Source organism: Podarcis pityusensis, assembly GCF_964106645.2.
Source record: "Podarcis pityusensis genome assembly, chromosome: 11".
Lineage (NCBI taxonomy): Eukaryota > Metazoa > Chordata > Lepidosauria > Squamata > Lacertidae > Podarcis > Podarcis pityusensis.
Genome location: NC_138036.1, coordinates 61,811,914 through 61,838,030, shown reverse-complemented (window position 1 = coordinate 61,838,030; position 26,117 = coordinate 61,811,914). Strand labels below are relative to the sequence as shown.

The 26,117-nt window shown below is 42.2% G+C and overlaps 1 protein-coding gene across 1 annotated transcript; it reads left to right on the top strand.

Moving 5' to 3' along the window:
* Positions 1 to 111: 111 nt before the first annotated feature.
* LOC308458302 (uncharacterized protein C9orf85 homolog) lies at positions 112 to 21,222 on the top strand. Its single transcript, XM_080973285.1, has 4 exons — positions 112 to 254; positions 15,884 to 15,990; positions 17,372 to 17,485; positions 20,862 to 21,222. Exons 1-4 carry the CDS (start codon positions 153 to 155, stop codon positions 21,031 to 21,033), a joined length of 495 nt encoding a protein of 164 aa, XP_080829411.1. The 5' UTR covers positions 112 to 152; the 3' UTR covers positions 21,034 to 21,222.
* The last annotated feature ends 4,895 nt before the right edge of the window (positions 21,223 to 26,117 follow it).

Sequence of the window (26,117 nt, the reverse complement as noted above, 5' to 3'; positions counted from 1 at the left end):
GGCGGGCTCTGCGCGGGCGCAGCCAATCCGCGGCCTCGCGCCGGCGTCCCCGGGCCAATGCGGGCGCTCAGGAGACACTGCGGCGCGCGGCCCATTCGGCGTCGCGGGGCGCCGAGCGGCGGAAGCGGGCCGGCGTCACTTCCGGCCGGAGCATGAGCTGCCAGCGGGGGAACGTGGCGCGCACGAGGCCGCAGCGCCACCAGAACGCGCAGGCCTTCCGCAACGACAGGCACGACGCCAGCGCCCGGCGCAAGGTAGGCGCCCCGCTCCCTCGGGGCCTGGCGCCAGGTCGCCCCCTTTCTCTCCCTGCCTCTGGCCCTCCGGGTGGTCCAAGGAACACTGAGCAGACGGACAGAAGCTGAAGCCACCAGCAGCCCGAGGGCCAGAGCCCCCCCCCCCCCGAAGCTGAGTTGAGAAAGTGTGACTGGAGGTGTGCGGTAGGAAGAGCGGCTAATAATTGTCTGACATTAATAATGACTTATTTATACCCCGCCCACCTGGCTGGGTTTCCCAGCCGCTCTGGACAGAGTCCAACAAACTATTTAAAAGGCACTGTAATCCAGGCCTGTCCATGTTTGGGTTCAATGGAACTGGCTTCCAAGTGTGTGACCACAGAACTGCAGCCCCAGGTTGCTGTTCCTGTTCTGCATGGCTTAATTGGACTGATCTCTCTAGTCAGGCAGGACCCACAATGCATAGAAAGCAGCATCTTTCAAGTGTAATTTAAATACTCATCACTGTAACCATCCCTTATGAAGTGTTGGCTGGCTGAAGATGCAAGTGCGACGGAGTTTAAGGTAGAAGTTCTTGTTTGGGTGTGGACTAGGGAATGTTGAACCTTACCAATTTTATTTTGAAAACAAGGAGGATTTTTTAAACAAGCAGAGTTCTGAGTTTGTTTACATGCTTAAACAAAACTAGCTTGCAATGGTAATAAATACAATGTAAATTAATAACAGCAGAACAAATAAAAGCCAGTAGCAGCCTAGAAAAATAATCAGATGCTGAAAAGCCTCGGTAAATCAAGTTTCTACCTGCACTGGAAGAGCATCTGTTTTGATGCCAGGTGAGCCTTAATGGGGAAGGCAGCATATAAGCAAGGTGCCAGAAATGAGAAAGCCCTCTCTGGTTAAATTCATGTCAGGCCCTCTACCTTGCTTCTCCCAATATGCCACCTATGGGTGGATGAGTTTCAATAGGGACTGCAGTACAGGCCCAAATTCCTGGGTTTAATTTCATTCCTACTGTCTCTGGTACCTGAGTTTCCCAGTTGGCAGAATCGGAGTAACCAGTTACAGGCACAAGAAGCTGCTATGCAAGTGATATAATATCATGTGATATTTCATGAACGTCTGTCTCAAGCTCTTTTTATTTACCATTTTTCTCAACTAAATAGCCTCAAATACTCATTGAGCAATGAACTTCAGGATACTGTAAGATGATAACAATGCAAATATTTTAAGCTTCTTTTCTGAGCAAACAATTTCCCCAAGCAATTATTACTGTAATAAAAACAAATGATAGAAACACTATAATATTTAAAACACACCAAATTCATAACACTAGACATTAAAAAACCTTACCCAACGAATGGGCATCATGCCTGGAAAACCAGTTGAAGAACATTTTTCAGGGCCTTCCGAAAAGCTTGCAGCAAAGAGATTGGGTGCAGGTCCAGTGGAAGGGAGATCTCCACAGAAAGATCTCTCCGTCATGGCCACACAACTTTCTGACGTAATGGGTGGGCACACAAAGAGAACCTCCAAAGCAGGGCTTAAGGTACAAGCAGGGCGGTATGGGTGTACTGTTGAATAGATAGATTTGTTGTCATCTGAATTCTCTTTTCTTTGTGTGTGCCTGATGTGTATGGTGGTCAATATGACTGATCCTCCTGTTGTGATTATATTTGTTTGATAGTGTGACCTGTTGGCATTTACTGGTACTTTGAAATATATGTCCTTGGAAATGTAGCCTAAGGCCTTTAACTGTTCGTATTAATACCAGTGCTTTCAATAAGATTTAGAATTGCCTAAGCCTGCAAACATTAAATGAGTAATATTTTTATTTAACAGTTTTAATAGTACTTTTTACTATAGAACTGTTGTTTCTACAATTGCATGAGGGCAGCTTCCCTAATAATTTCTACATTCATGTTGAAGATATGTAGAGAGTCTTTATAAATGGTGGACATTCTACTTTCTGACATTTGCTGCTCTGGAAATGTGTTAGTCTGTTGCTGATTCCACCCCCTGAAGTTATTTACTTATTGGGCAACCATGTTTTTGACCATGAATAGATGCAGTTGTAGGGGTGTTCTTGTATTATGACATTCCATGCGGGATAGTGTTATGTCATTGGTCTATAGCTGCATACCTTAATGGCAGGGCTTGAAAGAGAAATATTTGTACACTGCAGGCAGTAGTCCAGTTTGATCACACACCTAAACCACATTGCTACGGGAAAGGTCAGTTTCAGGCATTGGCATTTAACGAGAAAGGTGGAGTGTTTTAGCTGGTGGTGAAAATAAAAATTGGGATAGAGGAGAGGAAGAGGAGGTCCTGTTTGTGCAGGTGGAACACCTGGTGCTAATGGGCACCTTTGTTGGATGCAATCCAATCTACATATCTCAAATAAAGAAGAAAGAACACCATTGATATTTAACTAAAGTTGAAACACGGGGTGTGTGGGTGTGCGCGCATGCGTGCGCAAAGGCCACAGATGGAGCAGATTTTAAAACATGTTAAATGTATTTTTCATTTATTTCTGTAGAGCATAAAGCTCTGAACAATTCCATGGGGGGGCTTTATATAACTAGTATAGTATAAATAAAAATAAAAAAGTAAAAAATTGTCTAGTAACACCTTATAGACTAAGTTTGTTCTGGTATAAGCTTTCCTGTGCATGCAAAGCTTATACCAGAACAAACTTAGTTGGTCTATAAGGTAAAGGGACCCCTGACCATTAGGTCCAGTCGTGGCCAACTCTGGGGTTGCAGCGCTCATCTCACTTTATTGGCCGAGGGAGCCGGCGTACAGCTTCCAGGTCATGTGGCCAGCAGGACTAAGCCGCTTCTGGCAAACCAGAGCAGCGCACAGAAACGCCGTTTACCTTCCCGTTGGAGCAGTACCTATTTAACTACTTGCACTTGCTTTTGAACTGCTAGGTTGGCAGGAGCAGGGACTGAGCAACGGGAGCTCACCCCATCGCGGGGATTCGAACTGCCGACCTTCTGATCGGCAAGTCCTAGGCTCTGTGGTTTAACCCAAAGCGCCACCCGTGTCCCTGGTCTATAAGGTGCTACTAGACAATTTTTAAATTTTTATTTCGACTGTGTCAGACCAACACGGCTACGTACTGAATCTAGTATAGCATAGGGAGACTAAAGCATTTCAAATGGCTGTCTTCTCTTTTACCATCACTTAACCATATAAATTCTGTAAATTTGGGCATCACCACTGCTACTCTTTCATTGGGTATTAATTGGTATATGCCAGGGATCAGCAAACTTTTCTACCAGCAGGCCAGCTTACTGTCCCTCAAGTCTTCTGGCGGGCCGGACCACACACGCATGCATGTGCACACACACGGACGGAGGGGGGCTGCTCTCTCTCCCCCAGTCCCTCCTGCTTTCGTACCTCCTCCAGCAGTGGTTGGGAGCTGACGATGGTGGTGGTGCCTCTTGTTTCTGGGAGAGCTTTCCCGGGCACCTGGCGTAGGGTCAGCAGGCATTCCAAGCTCCGGCCGAATCCCCGCGACACACCCACCAGCCTCTCTGCCCATGGCCGCGATGCTGGCCAATCCGAAGCCTTGCCGCCCGTGCGCTGAGGAAACCCGGCGCAGCTTCGGATTGGCCACCATCGCCACCCGCCCAGAGGCATCTGTGGCTTTGAATTGGCTGTGGGAACTTCCTGGAGCCAATCCGAAGCTGCCTGTGTGCCTGTCGCGGAAGTTAGTCCCCGTGCAGTGAGGCGTCGCTGCGCAATGCCAGTTTAGTGTGGGGACTGACCAGGTGGGCAGCAGGGTCCTCAGGCTGTATTAAAGAGCCCCTCGGACCTTGTCCAGCCCACGGACCTTAGTTTGCTGACCCCTGGTATAAGCCATTTGGTTGTAATTAATTTTTATTTATTTTTGCTTCTGTTTTTAATTTTCCAACTAAAATATAATATTGCGCCTATACTTCACTATTCGAATAATCCAAAAGAACATATAATGGATTTGTGTTACAGTGGTGAGAGGGGACATGTTAAAATATATGAATACAACCAAGTTCTCTTTTCTGCGTATGCCTCAGTTTCTTGCTATGATTCCATGACTGATAGAGCACCAGTGCACAATATCTTAGTGTTTCCTCTTTTAGTACACTCCCCCTTTTGAATTTGAGTTTTAATGCTTTACACCTGGCTTTCTTGAAAGCAAAAATGTAGCCATGAGGCAAGTTTAAGACTTACTCTGAACTATAGTATTACAGTGGTGCCTCGCAAGACAACATTAATCCATTCCGCGAGTCTCTTCGTCTTGCGAAGCACGGCTATTAGTGGCTTAGCGGCTATTAACGGCTTAGCGGCTATTAACGGCTTAGCGGCTTTAAGAAAAAGGACACAAACTCGCAAGAACTCGCAAGACATTTCGTCTTGCGAAGCAAGCCCATAGGGAAATTCGTCTTGTGGAACGACTCAAAAAACGGAAAACTCTTTTGTCTAGCGAGTTTTTCGTCTTGCGAGGCATTCGTCTTGCGGGGCACCACTGTACTTTAAAAAAAAGAACAAGGCAGTTTTCTGTTTGTATTCAGAAACTGAGATGTTCTGTTGCAGATGTCATCAGGTAAGAAACCGCTTTTGTCATATGACTTACTGTATGCTTAATAAGCATGTGTCTTATCATGTGCACATATCTTACCTACCAATCCTTTACAGTTCTTGTTTATCCTGCAGTTGAGCTCTGCTGAGACTTGAGTCACTTTCACTTTTCAGCACTACTGCACAAAGCAGGGCATGAGAACAGTATAGCAGGCAGGCTCCTCAGTGGCCCTGGCTGCATCTGCTCAGGAACATCTTTCATTCCAGGCTTGACATGCTGGCACCAAACTTGAAGTACAAGAGAAATGGCCCAAATAAGGAGGATTGTGGCATAGAAGAAGCTATGCCGACTTCATATTATGTGATTAGAGCAGGTGTTTGGCATGGCTCCATATCCATCACTACTTCTGTGCAGATAGACTGGGTTTGGTCTTTGCTGGGCACATGCATGGCATGGGGGGGGGAATCAAGTGCTTCTAAAATAGCCCCATTCAGGTGTTCAGTACTTTTTGTCTTCATCCTTACCTTTGCACCTGACTTTAGAATTTTGGTTCTACTTTTCTGAAAGCTGCATTGGCTTACAAGAGCATTGTGACTTCTTCAGAGGTTATGCTGGTGGCTACTGGAGAAAGCACCTTTTCTGTGGTGTTTCCCAAATTGTAGGACACCCTCCCTAGACATACCCACCTAGTACTATCTTTGTCATCCTTTAGGTACTAGGCATTGTCTGCCTTGGTCACACATGCATGTAAAAGGGAAAGGGGTTGGCCACATGCAGGGCAAGATGTGGTGTGAATGCAGCGAGTAGGGGTGGCAGCCCCTAGTATGGGATATGAATATAGCAGTAAGTAAGTAAGGTAATATAAGGAACACAGCAGGGTTAACATAAGAAAAAGGATTATGTATGACATTCAAGTCAATTGCAAGATATACCAAGTTTGTGATGATACTTGTCTGAAAAGTGTATTACAGTATTCGCTGTGTGTGAAATAAAATAATGCCATTCCACAGTGTGGTACCGTTTGAAAGGGTTTCAGATGGTACACTCTGTAATTTTTCCTAGTTTTTAGCTAAAGAAAACAATTCAAGGATAAAATAGTATTATTAAAACTACCCCCAGAGAAGTGTTACACCAGGAAGACAAGTCTCTCAAAGGGGAAAACACTGCCCTAGAGTCTAGAGATTGTAGTCCTTGTCTGAAATGATGTGTGATCTTCAAATATATATTCTTTCTCAGATTTGTAGTGTTAACTGCAATAAATCTGTACATTTTCATCCATCTTCCTGTCTTTGTGTCTGTGTGTGTGGTTTTTTTTTTAAAATAAAGTGGAGTGTGAAGTTCTACTCTTCCTATAATTTACAAATATAACGATTTAGAATAGCCTTAGCATAAACAGAAGAGTTACAGAAAGAAAAACATACTGCTGATTTTTAAAAAGAAAATTAAACATACTTCCTTATTAATGTAAAGCAATGCATGTATCCAGTGTTTGTGTGTGTGTGTGTGTGTGTGTGAGAGAGAGAGAGAGAGAGAGAGAGAGAGAAGTCTAGAGTAGGAAGCATAGGTCAAACAGGAAGTGGGTGTTGTGCCTCGGTTTCATAATTACAATATTTCATGCTTCATTACCATTAAAATAATTATCCCTTTGCTTTATCATAGATTCCTGTTTGACAAGCTATAGGTAATGAATGACTTTACGTAGCCCTTGGGAAATGTCTGCACTCCTCTCAGAGCTGCTCAGACAGAGCACTTCTGGCCATGCCTGCTTGCATTCCAAGTACATTAACATTTCTGGGCTGCCTTTATCGTTGAAACATTTCCCTTTCCAGTTGTGATGTCATACTCCCTTAATGGAATAGCAAAGTATTTGGAAGGAAAGCTCTCCCCCCTCCCCCCTCAAAAAGGACATTGCTTAGCAACATCAAGTTTTCTTTCAGTGCTGAAGCCTAGAACAGTTTTGAAGTTTGCCTGGTGCCTCCCCAAACTATTAAAATGGTTAAAGATGCCAGAATGCTCTCAGGAATACAAAATACGGTATCTTTTCATTTGTTTGCTTTTGCATACTAATGAATACAAACCAGAAATGTGAGGAAGAGTAAGTAGAAGGTAGCTGTGAATTTTAAAACTATTTCTCATAGTGTTCTGCTTACATGTCTATTCAGAAGACTGGCAATCTTGTTAAAACCGGGGAATTTATGACTTGTCCTGCTGTCTTTAACATATGCCCTACAAAAGGGGATATGCATCTTTTTAAAAAAAGAATGAAGCTTACTAATATCTGTAGTTGAAACACCTTCCACAACCTTGATGATGATGATTTTATTACTAGAAGAAGAAGAAGAAGAAGAAGAAGAAGAAGAAGAAGAAAATTTATTTATACCCTGCCCTCCCCAGCTCAGGGCGGCTAACAAGCAATAATAAAAACAAGTGGAATGAATACAACTTAAAAAGAAGATTAAACACAACATTGAAACATTAAAATGCAGCCTCATCACAGGAGGAGAAAGGAAAAGGGAAAGAGGGGGAGGGAATCAGTTGACTCCAAGCCAAAGGCCAGGTAGAACAACTCTGTCTTACAGGCCCTGCAGAAAGAAATCAGATCCCGCAGGGCCCTGGTCTCATGAGACAGAGCGTTCCACCAGGCCGGGGCCAGTGTTGAGAAGGCCCTGGCTCTGGTTGAAGCTAATCTAACTTCTTTAGGGCCCAGGACCACTTGGGTGTTGCTATTTATGGACCTTGAGGCTCTCCGTGGGGCAGACCGGGAGAGGCGGTCCCGTAGGTACGAGGGTCCTAGGCCGTGAAGGGCTTTAAAGGTCAAAAGCAGCACCTTAAATCTGACCCTGTACTCCACCGGGAGCCAGTGCAGCTGGAAAATGCCATCCATCTAGTAAATGGAAGTTGAAACCATATGAGGAAGTCAAAGAATATGTAAACGATTGGCTACACTATCGTCAGGTTAATGAAATGTTTAAACAGGATTTTAAAGTAAAAGGATTTGATGAAAATAAATCAAAGTTTGAAGTTGAGATATTAAGTAATAAATATAAAATTTTGTCTAAAATGTATAAATTGCTGCTTGATTGGCATTTGAAGGATGAGGAGGTAAAGTCTGTTATGATTCATTGGGCTAAAGATATTGGGTATAATATACAGCTGAACGATTGGGGAAAATTATGGAAGGAAGGTTTAAAATTTTCTGCATGCAATGCTTTAAAAGAAAATGTGATGAAAATGATGTATAGATGGTATATTACACCTCTAAATTGGCTAAAATGTATAAGGTAAGCAATAAATGTTGGAAATGTAAAGAAAAAGAAGGAACATTTTATCATATGTGGTGGGAATGTAAAAAGGTGAAAAACTTCTGGGAAATGATATATAATGAGATGAAAAAGATGTTGAAATATACATTTATTAAGAAACCAGAAGCATATTTACTGGGCATTGTAGGAGATGATATAAATAGAAAAGACTGTAAGCTGTTTTTATATGCAATGACGGCAGCAAGAATATTGTTAACACAAAAATGGAAGCAAGAAGAATTACCGACGAAAGAAGATTGGAGGATGAAATTGATGGAGTATGCAGAATTAGACAAATTAACAGGAAGAATTCGAAACCAGCAGGACCAGAGATTCACAGAAGATTGGTGTAAATTTACGGACTATTTGAAAAGTAATTGTGATGATCATATTACATTTGTAGGTTTGCAAGAAGTTTTGTGAGGTGAATAATCTGAATTATTGCATAATTGGACAAAAAGAAAGATGTTAGTCAAGATAATTAAAGGCAATATGAATATAAAGAAATGCAGAAGAAATAATAAAAATGGGGGATCATCAGAGGTGTTGATGGAAGTCCAAAAAGATTGTATAAGATGTGAAATTTTGTGGTATGTACGATAATATGCTTAAAAAAGGAAAATGCCACCCATCTGACTGGGTTTCCACAGCCACACTGGGTGGCTCACAGCATATAGCAGGATGTCAGGGAAGAGTTAGAAGTTTCCAGTTTCTCAGAGGGAGAAAGCATTCGCCAAGGGGGGAAGGAGAGCAGTGAATCTAACAGAAGAGAGCAAGAGGAACAGCAGGGAGAGACTGGCTGTTCCCAGGAAAGGCAAGGGTTCAGTTCTAGCTCAGATTGGGAGGAGGGGAGATACAAGCCAGCTCTAGCCAGGAGGGTAGGAAAAAGAGCAGGAAAGCGAAGGGAAGGGTGCCTTCGACATTTTGAAGGTGGCTGGTCACGGAGAAGCAGAGCTCAGAAGGTATCTGAAAGAAGTGACTCTGAGGAATAATAGTTAAGAACCGTTTATAAGATTGTTTTGTTAATACGCAATAAAAAGTTTTATAAAAGAACAAGAAGCGTTTGTGTGGTGATCTGAAGAGGACAACGACCAGTCCTGATACAGAACATACTAAAACATCAAACATTAAAAGCTTCCCGATACAGGGCTGCCTTCAGATGTCTTCTAAAAGTCAGATAGTTGTTTATTTCCTTGACATCTGAAGGGAGGGTGTTCCATAGGGACAACAACAACAGCAACAAATTATTATTTATACCTCATCCATCTGGTTGGTTCCCTATGACCTCACTTCTTGCAGCGAGGGAACTACCAGAAGACCCTCGGCTCTGGATCTCAATGTCTGGGTTGGACAATGGGGGTGGAGACGCTCCTTCAGGTCTACTGGACCGAGGCCGTTTAGGGCTTTAAAGGTCAGCACCAACACTTTGAATTGTGCTCGGAAATGTGCTGGGAGCCAGTGAAGATCTTTTAGGACTGGTGTTCTATGGTCCTGGTAGGTGCTCCCAGTCACCAGTTCTGGATTAGTTGTAGTTTCAAAGTCACCATTGAAGTACTTTATATTGGAGCACCTTGGTTGGAATGCTGCAGAGAAGAGGAAGATAGATCTGCTGTTGAAGTTTGCTGGTGGCATTGCTGCATTATTTTTCAGTTTCCTTTAGTAATCTGAGATGACTTTATTGTGTCTGGTTATATAGACTCAGTGCTTGATGCAATATGGCTTACCTTCTGCTACACAAATTCCACAGTCTGCCCAGCTACCTAAAAATAACATCTAAACAAGGAGAGTTATCTTTGGTCACTGTCCTTCCCAATTTTTCAGTTGAGACTTAAGAAAGTTCTTTTTTTAACATAGGCACTAGAAGGATCCTGGCTGTGTGCATATGAAAAAGGGCATTCCCAAGCAACTAGGATACCATTCATTTCATACCCAAGGTGTACTCCACATCTCAGCAGCTAGAATTTGCACAGTTGTACTTTCCTTATTTACCAGCTTGAACATTGTGGTTCTGGCATTTGTTGCTAAAGTTTGCTGCTGCTTTTGTTGAGGATCCAGAGATAAATGTTCTCCCTTCACAAAAGTCCAAGATAGCGATTTCTGTTGTTGACATTTGTATGCTACAACTTCAATGCCTCTTGATGTTTCTTTTCAGAGATCTGATGTATCTAGATGTAAAAACCTGTTAGCCAAAACTAATAGTATAGCCCACATACTACCGAAACAATTAAAAAGCAAGAGGGTGTTGTTAAACTTCTCAGTGATACTTTAATTCCTGCCCACTTGAAATGCCTTGTTTTCAGTGCAAAAAAGCAACAGAGAGAAATATAAGATACAAAGCAGCCAGCTCCCACCTGTATAATTCCAGCCTGTGGAAACTGGAAATCAGCCTTTTCTTATCCCTGGCATTCTTTCTTTTTAAAAAGTCATTTATAATTTTCAGATTTATACATTTCACTGATTTTACAATCATTTTGACATTTCAAAACTTGACTTCCTTCCCCCTCTTTCTGCGATTCCTTAAATTTATTTTTAATATCTTTTGCGTATCCAAATTAACTTAATTTGCTCATTTATTCATCTTCTTTAAATATATACTTTTATGAAACTATAGGCTATTACAATAATCCTAACAATGTTTTTATCTGTTTACAATTTATCTAAATATTCAATAAACCATTTCCATTCTTTTATAAAAAGGTTATCTTGATTTCTTATTCTTCCAGTAAGTTTCGCCACATATTCCATAAGTTTTTGTATCCATTCTTCCTTTGCTGGGAATACTACGTCTTTCCATTTTGGGGCAAGTAACATTCTTACTTCTGTAGTCACATACATGAATAAGTTTCTGTACAGTTTAGGTAGTTCTGTCCCTGTAATTCCCAAGAGAAAATCTTCTGGTTTTTTACGAATGTTATTTTAAACATCTTTTTCATTTCATTACAGTGGTACCTCGGGTTACAGACGCTGCTAACCCAGAAATAGTACCTTGGGTTAAGAACTTTGCTTCAGGATGAGAACAGAAATCGTGCTCTGGCGGCGCGGCGGCAGCAGGAGGCCCCATTAGCTAAAGTGGTACCTCAGGTTAAGAACAGTTTCAGGTTAAGAACGGATCTCCAGAACGAATTAAGTACTTAACCCGAGGTACCACTGTATGTATCATTTCCCTGTACAGTGGACGCTCGGGTTGCGAACATGATCTGTGCGGAATGCACATTCGCAACCCGCAGCGTCCGCAACCCACAGCAGCATGTCGGCGCATGCGCGGGTTGTGATTTGGAGCGTCTGTGCATGTGCAAAGCACAATTTAGCACTTCTGCACATGCGTGACCACCGAAACCCGGAAGAAACCCATTCCGGTACTTCCGGGTTTCGGCGGTCCGCAACCCGAAAAAACACAACCTGAAGCATCTGTAACCCAAGGTATGACTGTAAGCCTTAACCGCAATACAGTGGCTCTTGCAGTAGTTGTGTTACCGCTGTAATTCTTGTTTAATAATAGAACTTGGAAGGCTAGACAAGCAAATGTCACTAAGTAGATCAGGTAAATAAATATTTCTGATTCGATTGTCTTGCATAAGTTGAAGGCTGTAATGTGACTACCAGCACGCTTTGTGGTAGCACAGCCCTTTTCCCATTTCTCACGAGCTGTGACAACAATGCAACAAAAATGCTGACATTACTATTCTCTGTTTCTTCAGGAGAATGCCATTTAGTCAAAAGTGTCCCTTAAGCATCTCATTTTTGGGTCCCTGCTTCTAGTCTTTCCACATTTACCTTCTGCCTTCAAGTTTCTGAACCATTAACAAACTGAATAGCGCTTTTATCTTTTCTTAATATGTAATAATACATAGTGACATTTAAATCAAGTGATGGGGACCATTGTAGAATTCTCAAATGTATAGACTACGATCCTCAGAATGTTGACAATTCATATTTTTAAAAATTACATTTTGTTATAACAAATTGTGATTGCAATCACATAAATATATCTATTTGATTGAAATTAGTTCAATTGAAACAACCATGTAACAAAATACTGAAGGCTTCTTGTAGGAAGGAATTAGACAGTTTTCATTGTGTAGCATCTTTCTTTGGATTGTGCAGTTAAAATTAGCTAAGTGCCTTATATAAACCTCACAATTCTCGCTAATATATTCAGGAAGTGTGAATTAAATGACTTAAAAGCTAACTTCTCTTTTCCTCTTGTAGTCTAAAATCTTTGTACCCATCATGATTGCCACAATGGCCTTTGCAATAAATTAACTTACAGTTAATCTTTCCCACTCCAAGCCTTACAACCTTTGCTTTTGAACTGGGCTTATCTAAGTTTTTCTTTTGCCTTGGAAAAAAAAAAAAGCAATTTTCCACATTATATCTCTACTGATGCTATTATCATGCCCCTGCAAATTCTTCTTTGCTTTGTGTTTTCTGTGATGTGACTTGTTTGTAATTTTAACTGTATACATTTGTAATATGCAAAGCATTTTTTTCTTTTTAAAAATTGCTTTGTTTTTCCTGCCAACACTTGACCTTGAAGTCTGAGTCGTCTTAGTTTTCTCAGTGCTTACACTGTTTCCATGAAGAAACTTTAATGGGACGAATGCAGGCAATTTAAACCACCCTTAAAAACAGAAACAAAACTGTTTGCATTCTAAAGCAGTTATTTTTCATTGACTTTTTCTTATTTATTTATTTATCTATTTATTTTACTTTACTTTCTCCTGATCTGCTGTATTGTACTGAATATCATTTGGGTAACCGTAGCAGATGTGGAATTCATAATTGTGAAAGCTCAGCTTTCGCATTTACCGGTAGTTGTTGCTTTGTTTCTTAAACTGTGTTTCTGGTTCTTATGGCTGTGAAAAATAAACTTGAGAGCATAGTGCCAGTCTTAACTCCACGCTGTCCTAATGGTCCGAGGACAGGATAAATACAAGAAAGAATATGCTTATAAGGGGCTAAAGGAATTGTGCATGTACCTAATGAAATATAATTTTCACTGTTGTTTCTGCAATACATCAGCAAAGGCAATCTTAATACTCATCAGAGCCTTTGCTTGGCAGTTTGGGACCATCAGCTGCACATGTGATTACCAAATGTTCATAGAATCAGAATTGTGTTGAGTTAGAAAGGGACCCCAAGGGTCATCTAGCACAACCCCCTTACAGATGGCTATCCAACCTCTGCAAAAAAACCTCTAAGGAAGGAGAGCTCACAAGGTCCTGAGGGAGTCCGGTCCACTGTCAAACAGCTCTTACTGTCCGAAAGTTCTTCCTGATGTTTAGTCGGAATCTTCTTTCTTGTAAGTTTGACTCCTATTGTTTGTAACTATTGAAACTTACTTTGGGCCCAGTTCTCCAATCTGTTATGGTCATTTTGAATTCTGAATCTGTGTATAAGGTGACATTACAGAAGTTTATAAAATTATCCATGGCGTGGAAAAGTGGATAGGGAAGAGTTTTTATCTCTAACAGTACAACTCATGGACATCCAATTAAACTGAATGTTGGAAGGTTCAGGGAAGATAAAAATACCGTATTTTCTGCACTATAACACTCACTTTTTTCCTCCTAGAAAGTAAGGGGAAATGTCTGTGCGTGTTATGGAGGGAATGCCTACGGATAGCGGGGGGGATCTGCTGCAGTCGTGAGCAGAGGATCCATTGTTCCCCTTCCTTCCCTCCTCCGTGGCTCGCTTTGAAACAGCAAAGCGGGAGAAGAGCCGCTGAGTGGGGAGGAGAGAGAGACAGAGAGACCGCTTCTTTAAAGGAGCAAAGCGGGAGAGGAGAGGAGCCGCTTACACGAGTGTAAGCGGCTCCTGTCCGGTTGGTTCCTTTAAAGCAAGCAGGCTCTCTGTCCCTCTCTCCTCCCCACTCAGCTCGCTACATAGCAGCAAAGTTTTTCAGCTCGCTAAGCCGGGGATGAGCGGGGAGGAGGGAGAAAAGCAGAGCCTGCTTGCTTTAAAGGATGCTTTAAAGTGGTGCAAAAACGTGGTTACAAAGCATGGATCCACATGGATCCTCAGGATTTTTGCATTGCGCTACTCCAAACTCACTGTCAGATCACATGTCTGTGGCCACAGCATGAGCCACAAAAAACATACATCCACTGTTTCGTTTAGAATATTTTTTTTCTTGTTTTCCTCCTCTAAAAACTACGTGCGTGTTATGGTCAGGTGCGTGTTATAGAGCGAAAAATACGGTAAATACTTCTTCACACAGCACCCACAGGCGGCAGTGATGGCCACCAACCTGTAGGACTATATGATCAGACAAATTCACGGAGGAGCTTACTATGATGTGCCTCCACAGCTGGAAGAAGGAGAGTTTGGATTTGATATCCTGCTTTATCACTACCCGAAGGAGTCTCAAAGCGGCTAACATTCTCCTTTCCCTTCCTCCCCCACAACAAACACTCTGTGAGGTGAGGGGGGCTGAGAAGTGTGACTGGCCCAAGGTCACCCAGCAGCTGCATGTGGAGGAGCGGAGACGCGAACCCGGTTCCCCAGATTACGACTCCACTGCTCTTAACCACTACACCAGCAATCCATCTGAATACCAGTTGCTAGAAGCCACAGGAGATGAGTGAGCTTAGGCTTCCCACCTTTGTTCTGGCAAAATACAAGACAGGGTAGGGCGGTGCAGTTGGGGGACAATTTTTTTTAAAATTCTGGCGCTGAAGTGACTTGAAAGCAACCCATTACAATCTATTGCAACCTAACTGGATTGCATCTCTGGAATTTGTCACACGCACACACACACACACACAATGGATTTTACATTGAATTTTACATTGAAATACAGGACAATCCTGTGTTATACAGGTGGCAACCCTAAGTCTGCTCTTGTGCTCAAATCCTGCTTGCAGATTTCCCACATGCATCTGGTTGGCCATTGTGAGAACAGGATACTGGCATATATGAGCCATTGGCATGATGCATTAGGCTCTTTTTATGTAGTTAAATCTGATTAGTCAACAAGGAGTCGAGTTCTTGCGGAGATAATGTTGCGATAGTAGGATGAGTAGCTTCCTGCTCACTGTTGGAATAGCTGAGTCACCTCTCTCTCTCAGTAGGTACAAGGGGAAATTTACTGTGCACTGATGTTTGGCCAGAGTGTCAAACTAGCCTAGCATGGTGATGTTCACATGCTAATACATGATGCTTAACACTACTGTAAACATCTCTAATAAGAAAGTTGCTAGCAGTGTTAATTTTGACTGATTAGAGAGAACATTTGCAAATGCTTCCCTTCATCCTTGCAACTCCCTGCCTTGCAGTGACAGAGGCCAAGCAGAGAATGGTTGTGATTTTATTTGGAGCCCTTGGTGGGGTTATAATATTGCTAGTACTTTTCTTCAGCTGTCTGTGTCTGACAACATGTGTCTGACTCACAGCTGATGGGATTTTCAAAAGCTGTTTAATATGGAACTGTGTGTTTGGTTAAAAGAGTGACATGAGAAATCTCACCAGGTATTTCTAAGGCTTTTGGCTGCAATCCAGAAAGCTTTTTTGAATGTACCCAACTAAGTCTGCAGTCAAACAATAAGTAGATTGGTTCATTCTTTCCATAAAAATCATAGCATGTGCCTTTCCTCAAGCAATCCAGAAAACAGTGTAATTAATGCTGACAAAATTTTGAACAGTTTTTCATAGATCATACACATTACATCGCATATGGTTTCTTAAAGTTTTCAAAACTAGAAATAATGAAGTTGTCACTGATTTGTGAGATTTTGTATTTCAAGTTCAACTAAGTAAATGTAAACTCTTCATATTCCTTTTAGAAAATTAATGCAAAAATCCATGAAGGGCTATGTCAGCATTGTAAGGAAGTCCTGGAATGGCGTGTAAAATTCAACAAATACAAGCCACTAACGCAACCTAAAAAATGGTGAGTAAATATTGTTCCATAGCTTACTACTTTGCTGTTATTACATGTGCTCAGTGCAGACCAGTATGTACTGAAGATACTTGACTGTATTCAGATGTCAAGATGACCCAAGGTGTGGACACAGCCACAGTCTTGTGATTTCATGAAATAAATTTATGAGTAATGAGGCATGCTGAAGAAATGTTGATACAAAAGCCATGCAAAGTAAAGACTGTCATTAAATTGGAGCTATGGAACACTTCCTTAAAATTAATCTAGGTGAATAGTCTTCAGTGGACTTTGAACTATCTTAGACCTCCATTGCTTGAATAATCATTAGTTGCTCTTCCATACATTCAGAGACAAATGATGTATGCAGGCATGCATGTAAATAAGCTTCATTTTTAAATGAGAAGCAGCCTCAGGAGTCTGCAGTTTTGAGAAGGGCAATGATAGGATATGCAGGACCCTGCATGGGGAGGAAACCGTTTTGAGAGGGAGAGATTTAAGCATTCCCTTTCCATTCACTTACAATCAAGCCTGTCTGCTTTTCATTAATACAAAACAAAAATCTGGGCTTTGTGACTTGTGTTTTTTGCTCAATGTGTCATTTGCTTCTCAGAAGGAGTAATACCTTTGCAACACTAGGTGATTCATACAGAGGAACGCCTTGCAGTTATAAACAATCTTTGGGCTTGCCTTTGTTTTTGAAAGTGTTGTATCACTCAAAGTCTCTATTGCGAGGAGGAAAGGGTGTGTTTGAAACGACCTTTGTGACTAAGGCTGCTTTCTTATGTACACTTCCATAGGAGTGAGTCCTGCCAAACTCATTGGGACTTACAAGGCAATTTTATGTTTAGAAGTGAGGGCTATGTTTTGGTAGCACAAGTTTGATGAAGTAGCAGAATTTGATAGATAACTTTCAGAGTAAGCCAGTGGCCCTTGCTCAGTGTCACTGAGTTGGGATTTATACTGGACTGTTACCTTACTGTAGAGAAGATGAGAACTACTGACTCCTGAAGAAACTGCCACTGATACAGGGTATAAGCAACAAGCAAAGCGTTCTTTGTGTTGGTTTGTCTTTTTAACATTTTGTGCGTCTGGGGAATATGCAGCTGGAAAATCTGCTTTAAAGAAGCCTTGTGCCAGGGATGTAGAATGTAATGCAGGAGGGGGGAACCTTCTCTAACCCTTTGGGAAGAAAGGGGGTATTACATATTGCAAAATGAAGAAGAAAGAAACAAGCAAAACCCTCTCATTCTCACAGGATTTCAAAGCTTCTGAAAATCATTCAAACATCTCTCTTACTCGGCTATCTGAAATTTGAAAGATATGCAGCGATCTTTTGTAACAAACAGTCTGGTTAACCATTTTAATTCAACTTTTGTGTTCCTTTTAATAGTGTCAAATGTCTGAAGAAGACTGTAAAGGATTCTTACCACATCATCTGCAAACTGTGTGCTCATGAATTAGAGCTATGTGCTAAATGTGGAAAGAAAGAAGAAATTGTGATTCCGTAAGCATTTCACTTAACATTTGTGTATCCCAATTTATTTCACACAGGTGTTGGCAAACTTTGGTGTCCAGCCAGAAACATTCTGATGCCTGGACCTTCCTTGCCTAATGGGCAGGCAGGAGCAAGGTCAAAGCCACATCAGAATCCAGGCTTGGACCAAGCTCCAAAGCTGGGAGGAAGTATCGGGTTCCTCCTCACAGTGGCAGTGAAAGTTAAATTGCCCAGCCCTGCTTATGCTGTGGATTATTTCGTGATGTATACCTTAGATTTGATGTGTGTAATAATCATCTTAACTGGTCTTGGAGTAGCTTTGAATGTGAGATGGAAGGGGAAGGAAACGCAAGCATCTGCCATGCTCCATGTGTCTTGTTTATCATGGCCAAAATGCATCTCTTGTGTCTTTTGGCACGGTCTCCTTGTGCAGTGCAAATGCTGTTCCTGCATGTGAAGCATCCCATCTCTCTTTGGGCAGATGTGTTGCAGTGCTGATTGGAGAACTAAGTGTGGCCTCTTACGCCGCCACCTCCTCAGCTTTTCAGTAATGATGACACTAAATTTAGTATTTAAAGCATCTTTACCCTGCTCTTCACCCCTATAGGCGCCAAGAGCAATGTACAAAAGATCAGTAATGAACAAGGCATCCCCTCCCCTAGGGCTTTCAATCCAAAAGGCAGGAAGAGGAAGGAAGAGGAAAACTAACAAAGTCAGGCACCAGTTATTGAAGTCACCAAAGTCTCATAATAACCAGCATGAATGGAAACTGTTTGAAGAGAGTGAGGGAACCAGAGGAATCTGGTCTCTTAGTAGAGCCAAGAGAGTGGCCTTGCTTCCTAGGTCTTTGTATCCTGATGGAATGATTGTTGCTAGACAGTTGTGGGAGAGGAGGAGTCATCAACTTCAGTGCTTCCACATGAGGATGCCTAGGTTTGCCATCTTAACCACAGGCTTGGACCCTTCCCTTTTCCAGTAAAGTGGCCAAATGGTAATTTGCTACAACAAAATGGGGCACATTGATGAAACTGTACAAGTTTGGTTACATAAAGGAGTCCCATTAGTAATGCAAATGCTCACACCTTGGCTGCATCTATTTATATACATGACTAGGCTGGAACTACCAGAGTTAACCTAAGTTTGTGGAAATCATTTTTAAGCACCTCACCAAGTGTTGATTTTTAGCACAATAGCTTTTAAAACGTGCTATGAGTTTTTTCAGTATAGTTGTTCTGATATGCATTTTTGCAACAGTCAGACAACAATGTGTTACTGGAAAAATGCTGTTTTCTTCCTAACTAGCATAACTATAGCATTTTTACAGAAATTGGTTATATGACTGATAACTACCTGGATGCTGACCTCACTTGCAGTGAGCAATCTCTTCTCTCTCACACAAAACACATAATATTTGGGTCGTTTCAGGAACTCCTATATTCTTAAATGCTTCCAGATCTGGAGGCTAATTGTTTCCAGTAATATTACAGCAGGGTCAGCACTTACCTAGGCATTGAAAAATAAACCAGGAGGAGATACTGGTATTCAGTGATACGCTATGTGAATTGTGGGCACTCTCCTTTAATGGCATATGAGAGCACAGCTCAATTTTTTTTAATAACAAAAAAATACCTTCCCATTTTGGTCAACTACCTATGATTAAAACTGTTGCCCACATGCGAACACTAAACAAAATTTTATTTCTTTATTTATTTCATTTAGTAAATTTTTCTGCTGCCCTTCTGCCAAGGATCACAGGACAATTAACAGTATAAAAAACCCCAAATGAATAACATAGTAACAAACAAAAACAGTTACCTCCCCCCAGATTAAAAAGCCATAGATTGTTTAATTAGCCAAAGACCTGGGAAAAGAGAAATGTGCCTCACCAGGGAGAGCATTCCACAAGTGGGGAGCCACCACAGAAAAGGCCCGTTCTCATGTTGCCACCCTCCAAATCTCTTGCAGGCTGGTTCCCATGGGGAGAGGTGGTCCTTGAGGTGCTGCGATCCTGAGACAGATAAAAAATGGATGACAAATGCCTTAGATGTGTCAAATGAGGCTTCATAGTTAATACATTAAACAGAAAAGAGAAACCGGACCTAGGTTAGACTATATAGAGCAGAACAGCTCTCTTCATTACTCCCACACCAGCAGTTTCTCCTTGCTTCCCACGAAGCATTACTGTGCTGTTCTGGCCAGCATGACTGACGGGTTGAGGTTGCATTACCCTCATGGTCGGACCTGTCGACTGCAGTTGACTGGTTGATTGCGGGGTTGATCTTGGTCGATCGGGGGCCGAGGCAGCCAGAGCACAGGAGGCTCCTCACCAGCCATAAAGGCAACGGGAGCTGGGCGTGAAAGATGCACGCGCATAACAAAGGCAGAAGGAGAAGCCGGCGGGAGGAGGAAGAGGGCGGAGGCGCACGCAGACGGAAAGGCATGCTGTGTGTGTGTGTGAGAGAGAGAGTGCTGGTTGGGGGGTGGGGTGGGGGAGAGGAGAAGCATCGCCCAGAGCTCCGCAGCCCATCTACTTTGAGGGGGGAGGCGGGATCAGGATCGCCTGCACGGCTCCCTTTGACAAGGGCGGGGGGAGCATCTGGCATTGGGCGAAGCAGCCAGCGCCCACCCACCCTGTACCCAGCCCTGCCCCCTCAGGGGAAGCAGCCAGTGCCCGCCCAGCCTGTACCCAACTCTGTCCCCTCGGGAAACAGTCAGTGCCCACCCATCCCTGCCTCCTCAGGAGAAGCAGCCGGCGGTGCGCGCCCACCCACCCTGAACCCATCCCTGGGTGGTAGATAACTGCCAGTTTCTATAGTGGATCGTAGACCACAGGCTACTCCAAGTAGGACATGCCTGCCCTAATCTATGCCATATGGACCTACCCGGACCCTGAGATCATCTTCCGAGGCCCTCCTTTGTGTGCCGCCTCCTCAAGAGGTCCAGAGGGTGGCAACATGAGAATGGGCCTTCTCTGCAGTGGCTCCCCATCTGTGGAATGCTCTTCTCAGGGACGTTCGCCTGGCACCTTCATTGTACACCTTTAGGTGCCAGGCAAAAACGTTCCATTTTAATCAGGCCTTTGGTTGATTTGGCTGATATCAAAATGTGTTTTTTTAAGGGGGGGAGGTTATTGGGTGGTGGTGGTTTTTATTTTGATATTGTATTTTGTGGTTTTATATTTTGATTTTATTCTGTGAACTGCCCTGAGACCTGCGGGTATAGGGCGGTATATTAAGTAAGTAAGTAAGTAAGTAATTAAATACGTAATAAATATATTTGTATGAAATATTTGTATGAAAAGTCTCTTCTCCTCCTGCATCATATCCCAGTTTCAAAATTCAGGGATGAAAGCTGGAGAAATGATACTTTGTGTATTTTGTCATAGGATTCAGACAAGTCTAGAGAACACTGAGCATGAATCTTCCAAAAACGATCAAACAAGAAACAGAAATGTTGAATTTGAGGAAAGCCATGAATTGGACTTAAGTGGCGAGGAAGATGAAGATCTGGATTTACTGGTGAAGAAAATTATAAACTTAAAGCCTGAAAGGACCTGAGTCTAATTATCTCTCCAGAGAGAAGATTTGGGTACAAATTCAATTTCCAGCCAGGAGATTGCTTATTATTGGACACTTTTGCAGTTTAAGGTTCATGGTATCGGGAATAGTTAGCACAAACCTTATGCCTGCATTTTCTTAAAATTTGTTAGAGAATACTACCATTTAATAAACTTTACTTTAAAAATGGATTAGAGTAATTTTGTGCATTCAAATGAGTGTCTTCATTGCTTGTTGATTCCCCCGGGCGCCTGCCCCTTCGCCTTTCCCAAAACATACTGTAGGTGACAGTGGAAGAAGCTCAGATAGATAAGCTAGGCACCAAAGACACCTGAAACCTCGGTTACAGTCGCCACAATGGAATGTCTATTCACCAGTTGGTTGGACTGGATGTCCCTTGAGGTCCCTTCCAATGCTACGATTCCACGATCTCAACCACATTGCTTGACTTTAGTCTGCTTTTACAACAAATCACTTGTCCCAGTATGCAAGGAGGAGACGCGCACACAGCAGGAAGGGAAATGGTATTGACAATGGACTAAGGCAGAGTTTTTTAAACGGTGGTCTATGAGCTCCATTTGAGTGGTCTATGGAAAGGCTGCAGCACAGTCAAATATACTCAGCCCTCCACTTACTTTCCTTGATGATGGAGGACTCAGATGCCCAACAAGGGGTGCATGATTCGTGTGGCAGCACAGAGGCACAAGGCAGGTGTCTTTTGCTGCCCATGAGTCGGCTCGCTCAGTGGAGATGTCAGTTGCCAACTTGACACCCAGAAATCTCTACGTAGTCACCATTGGACCTGCACCTGGAGCAAAACATGCCTGGTAAGTCAAGGGACTTCACTCTGCTCCTTCAGCTTTCTTCTCTGTTCTGACTAAATCAACAAGGCTTTGTCTGAATCATTGTTGTTCCATCTTTGTATATCTTTGTCATTAGCAAATCTTTCTCTGCCCCAATAATCACTACTTTTAAAAAATCAAGGCCTGCCATAAGAATGTAACAGTAACTCCACCGGATTGGACCAAACGTTAAGCTAGTGCAGCAGCATCCTTCCAACAATGACAAAAATATGCTTCTGGGAATCTCACAATCAGCCTGAAAGAAACAGACCCGGCTTCCTACTGACCTCCCTGTCTGTCTCATTTTCCTACCTGTCTTATTGGAAGATCTCAGTGAGTGAAGTGGAAGATAGATCGTTCTCTGGTGCTAAGGACGTAAAACAGAGTTCACCAATGTGGCCCCACGGGCTCCTGCCCCTGGGGAGATGGGTTTGAAAGCAGCCATTGGTTGTAGCAAATCAAATGGTGTCTCCACTAATCCAAAAAGGCTGGTGACCCCATTGAAAGCCGTAGTGCCAATGCCTGTTAGAATAGCAGGCTTCCTGTCATCAGCATTTTGGACCACTGTGGAAAGAATGTTTCTAATCCTGATGAAAGGGAAACATTAGAAAGGACTTTTCTGGTAATTATTAATATCTAATAACATGACTCTCCTCACTCTTTTTGCCTATGCTTTCATTCTGTCCCTCACTGTCTCTCAACTGTCCTTCAACACGCCACTTGTCCCTCCATCCAACACTGTCCTGACCACCATTCTTCTATTCACTCTCACAGTAGAAGCTGCCAGATGAGAAATGGTCCTCCAGCCGCCACTTGGTTGGAATGTTCAGGGGGGAAACTGGAGAGGATTGTGGAAGCCACTTTCTGTTGGCTTACACTGTGCTGTGAGCTTGAAAGCCCTGTTTTTGATTGACCTTCATAAGCAATTATTCTTTGTGACGTATATCTCAGAAATAACATCATAGGTCAAGCATTTTGATGTCCTGTATTTTATTACTAATAGCATTTTCTCTTGTGTAGAAGAGCAGCCTTTACTACTGCTCTTTAATACGGTGTTTGATAGACAATCATTAAAGCATAGGCTTTAAGCATGTTAAATTCAGCTTTCCTTTTAAAGCAGATTATTTCAAAAATACATTTTTTTGGTTACCTGAAATAATTACTGACTTATCTAGACATTGCTTCTTATCACTTTACTGACAGCTTGTGTTCTTACAAAGGAGAAAGTGAGAGCATCACCTAGTGATCAGTTTCTGTAATTGCTTTAATTTCTATTTTCACAGTTTGAATTAAAATATTCAGACTTCTTAATTTACTTTGAAGGTGTGCTTTTGTATGTGTACAGTTAGAAAATTAATAATGTTTCCATAATACAGAAATACAGAACTCCAGGGGTGTTGGTGTGACAGGGTTGCTCCAACCAACATGGCAACAGCACAAATTTGAACTTCAGTTGTTATGCCTTTTACTTGGATCAGGAAGATGTTAAGAATGAAATTACTGATCCAAACATTTATATAAATGACAGTACCTTACTGCAACCCTCTAGGTGCCATTCCTTAACAGCTGTCTGTGCCCCTCCATCAGCCCCATCTAATGTGACTAATGGGTCAACGATGTTGGAGTTGTTGCACACCGTGGGGGCCGTGTGTCACCCAACCCATATATAGAAGCTAAAAAGCGTGCAGGCAAGATGAGCCATGTTGGTCCCCATGTTGAATCCATGGAGTGAACCTGTAGCCCCCCAGCTGCGCATTCTGGAAATGGTTGTCTTAGAACCACCATAATAAAGTGCCCTCTATCCCAGCACAACCTGTCAATCTAGAACGGATGGGGAACTTGCCCCCCCCCCCCCGATGATGCTGCCACTCCCACTCCCAGTAGCCTCAGCCAACCAGACTAATGGTCAGGGATTATGAGACCAGTAGTACAACCATGTCTGGAGGGCTGCAGATTCCTTATCCTTGGTCTAGAAAGATAACTTGATTGCAGGTATTATAAGCTGATAAGAGGAAGAAGTACCAGGTTTGCACTCCGCTTATCTTCCCAGGCTGAGCAAAACAGTTTTTGTGCCAATATTTGGCCTAAAGCCTAATTGAAAGGAGTCCAGGGAGAGGGAGGGTGGGGAGGAAACTAATCCAGGAGGTTTGGAGTTGCATAGCAACCACTTGGGCAACATGCCCAGGAAAAAGAACAATAACAGCAAGCCTCTAGCCGTAATCTTGTGGTTCCAAGGAGAGTTTTACAGCCACCTCCCTTAAGGAAACATTAGAGCTGAGTTAAAATTGTCTTTAGGACCGGTTCACCTCAGAACATAAGTTACCCATTTATGGTGCAGAATGTACATTAAAATATAAAATAGCTAATTCCAGTATTTGAAACAGTGGAAATAAATGCATGTATGTGTAGTCTGCAGGAGAGTTTATCCTGCAAGTTCCAAAGATCTCAGAAGCAACATTAACCAGGGCTTCTAGTGTGGCTGTCCTTGTTCTGTGGAATGGCATTTCTGTTCAGATACAAAAGGTACCCACTATCTAGTGGGGCGAGAGAGCTGAAAATAATGCCAATATATTTCACACCTGACAGCCAAGGTAGTACATGGGCAGATGAGTCTAAAAAGTTCAGGACACATGTCCACGGCCCTCTGGCAGATGAGTATTTAGCATTAACTCTGGAAGTGTATACTCAATTCTGACCAAACTAAGCCACCTAGAGCAAAATATACATCAGGATTAGCCCCCCAATATAATAGAACCATAGAATTATAGAGTTGGAAGGGACCCCAAAGGTCATCTAGTCCCCCCCCCAAAATGATCATAAACCTTCACCCCCCCATTCAATTTAACAGCATCAAACATGAAAGAAAATTGAATTTCCCCCAGCTTTTCCACCCCACTAATTTGCACTTTCTGGAAATGACTGAAGACATTTTTGTTTCCGCAGGCTTTCCCAGCTGGCTAAATGGTCTTTGACTTGAAGTGTTTATTTTGTTTGGTCTTAGTTTTGCTTTAAATGTATATATCTGCTTTTTGTGTTTTAATTTTTTTGCTGTTTTTAATTGAGATTGTATAGAAGGTAATTGATAAAAAATGGTGATGATATTTTTTATGGATAAAAAAGCAAATGAAAGTTTGCTTCAATGTGGAACAATTTGTTCAAAGACTTTTAAAACCATTTCTAGGATAAACAACAACTCAGCACTTTATGGCTTGGACTGTCTGGTCAAATAGGAAGTGGAAATTTGGACTCTGACACTGAAGAACAAATTTCACTATTATCTAAAGAAATTCTCCCATGGGGTCCTCCTGACGTGGGCTGCAGCAGGTATTGCCTACCTTCCTAAAGTCTCTACATCAGTGCAGGTACTGGCGTATCGAAAAATAACTGCACCTGCTTGGAAATGTTGACATGGAACTCAGAAACTAGAATCCTGACTGCCAAATGCAACCAGTTTTTTTACTCAAGAGAGTAATATACATATGACAAGCATCCTTTCCATGTAATATTGTTGGAAAAAACTGCTAATGATGCAGCCTATTACACCCAAAGGTGAGAGGAAATCCTGCCATGGTAGGAAAACACATCATAGAACTGCCAGTCTCTGAGAATTAAAGTGCGGGTTTTTTGCTGTAATAGTGACTAAGCCTATTAGTACAGCTGGCAAAGCACAGCAAGCAGATGGCATGCCCCAAACGACAAAACAGGAATTGGGAGTGGAGGAAAGACGACATTTAGTTCTTCCTACAATGTGACTTTTCTGTTACACCCTTTATCTATATCTGCCATAAACTTAACGGATACCTAAATATAAAATATTATCTATCTAGAAACATTACCAAAATGCTGGCTGCAGAGTCTTGCAGCATTTCTTTGGCACAGCCCCAAATCAAATTTTCCTACAGCCTTGTGAATACCCATTTAAAAAGTAACCATGTGGAGTTGTTCCATATGCGGCTTATTTAAATCATGTCATCCTTTTTTAAAGTTGTTTGCAGCATTGTGCTTATTTTTTATTTATTGAAGTATTTATAATGCACACTTTCATAAAAGTACATCAAGGCAGTATGCAACATACAAAAGATTATAATGAAATCAGTAAATGCTGCAGTAAAAACAGCAGTAAATACTGGTTGGTTAAAATGAAAAATAAAACCATATTCCAAAGGTCTGTCTAAACAATACTGTTTTTAGAAGTAGTATAAAAGACAGCATGGAAGATGCCTGCCAAACTTCTTCTGGCAG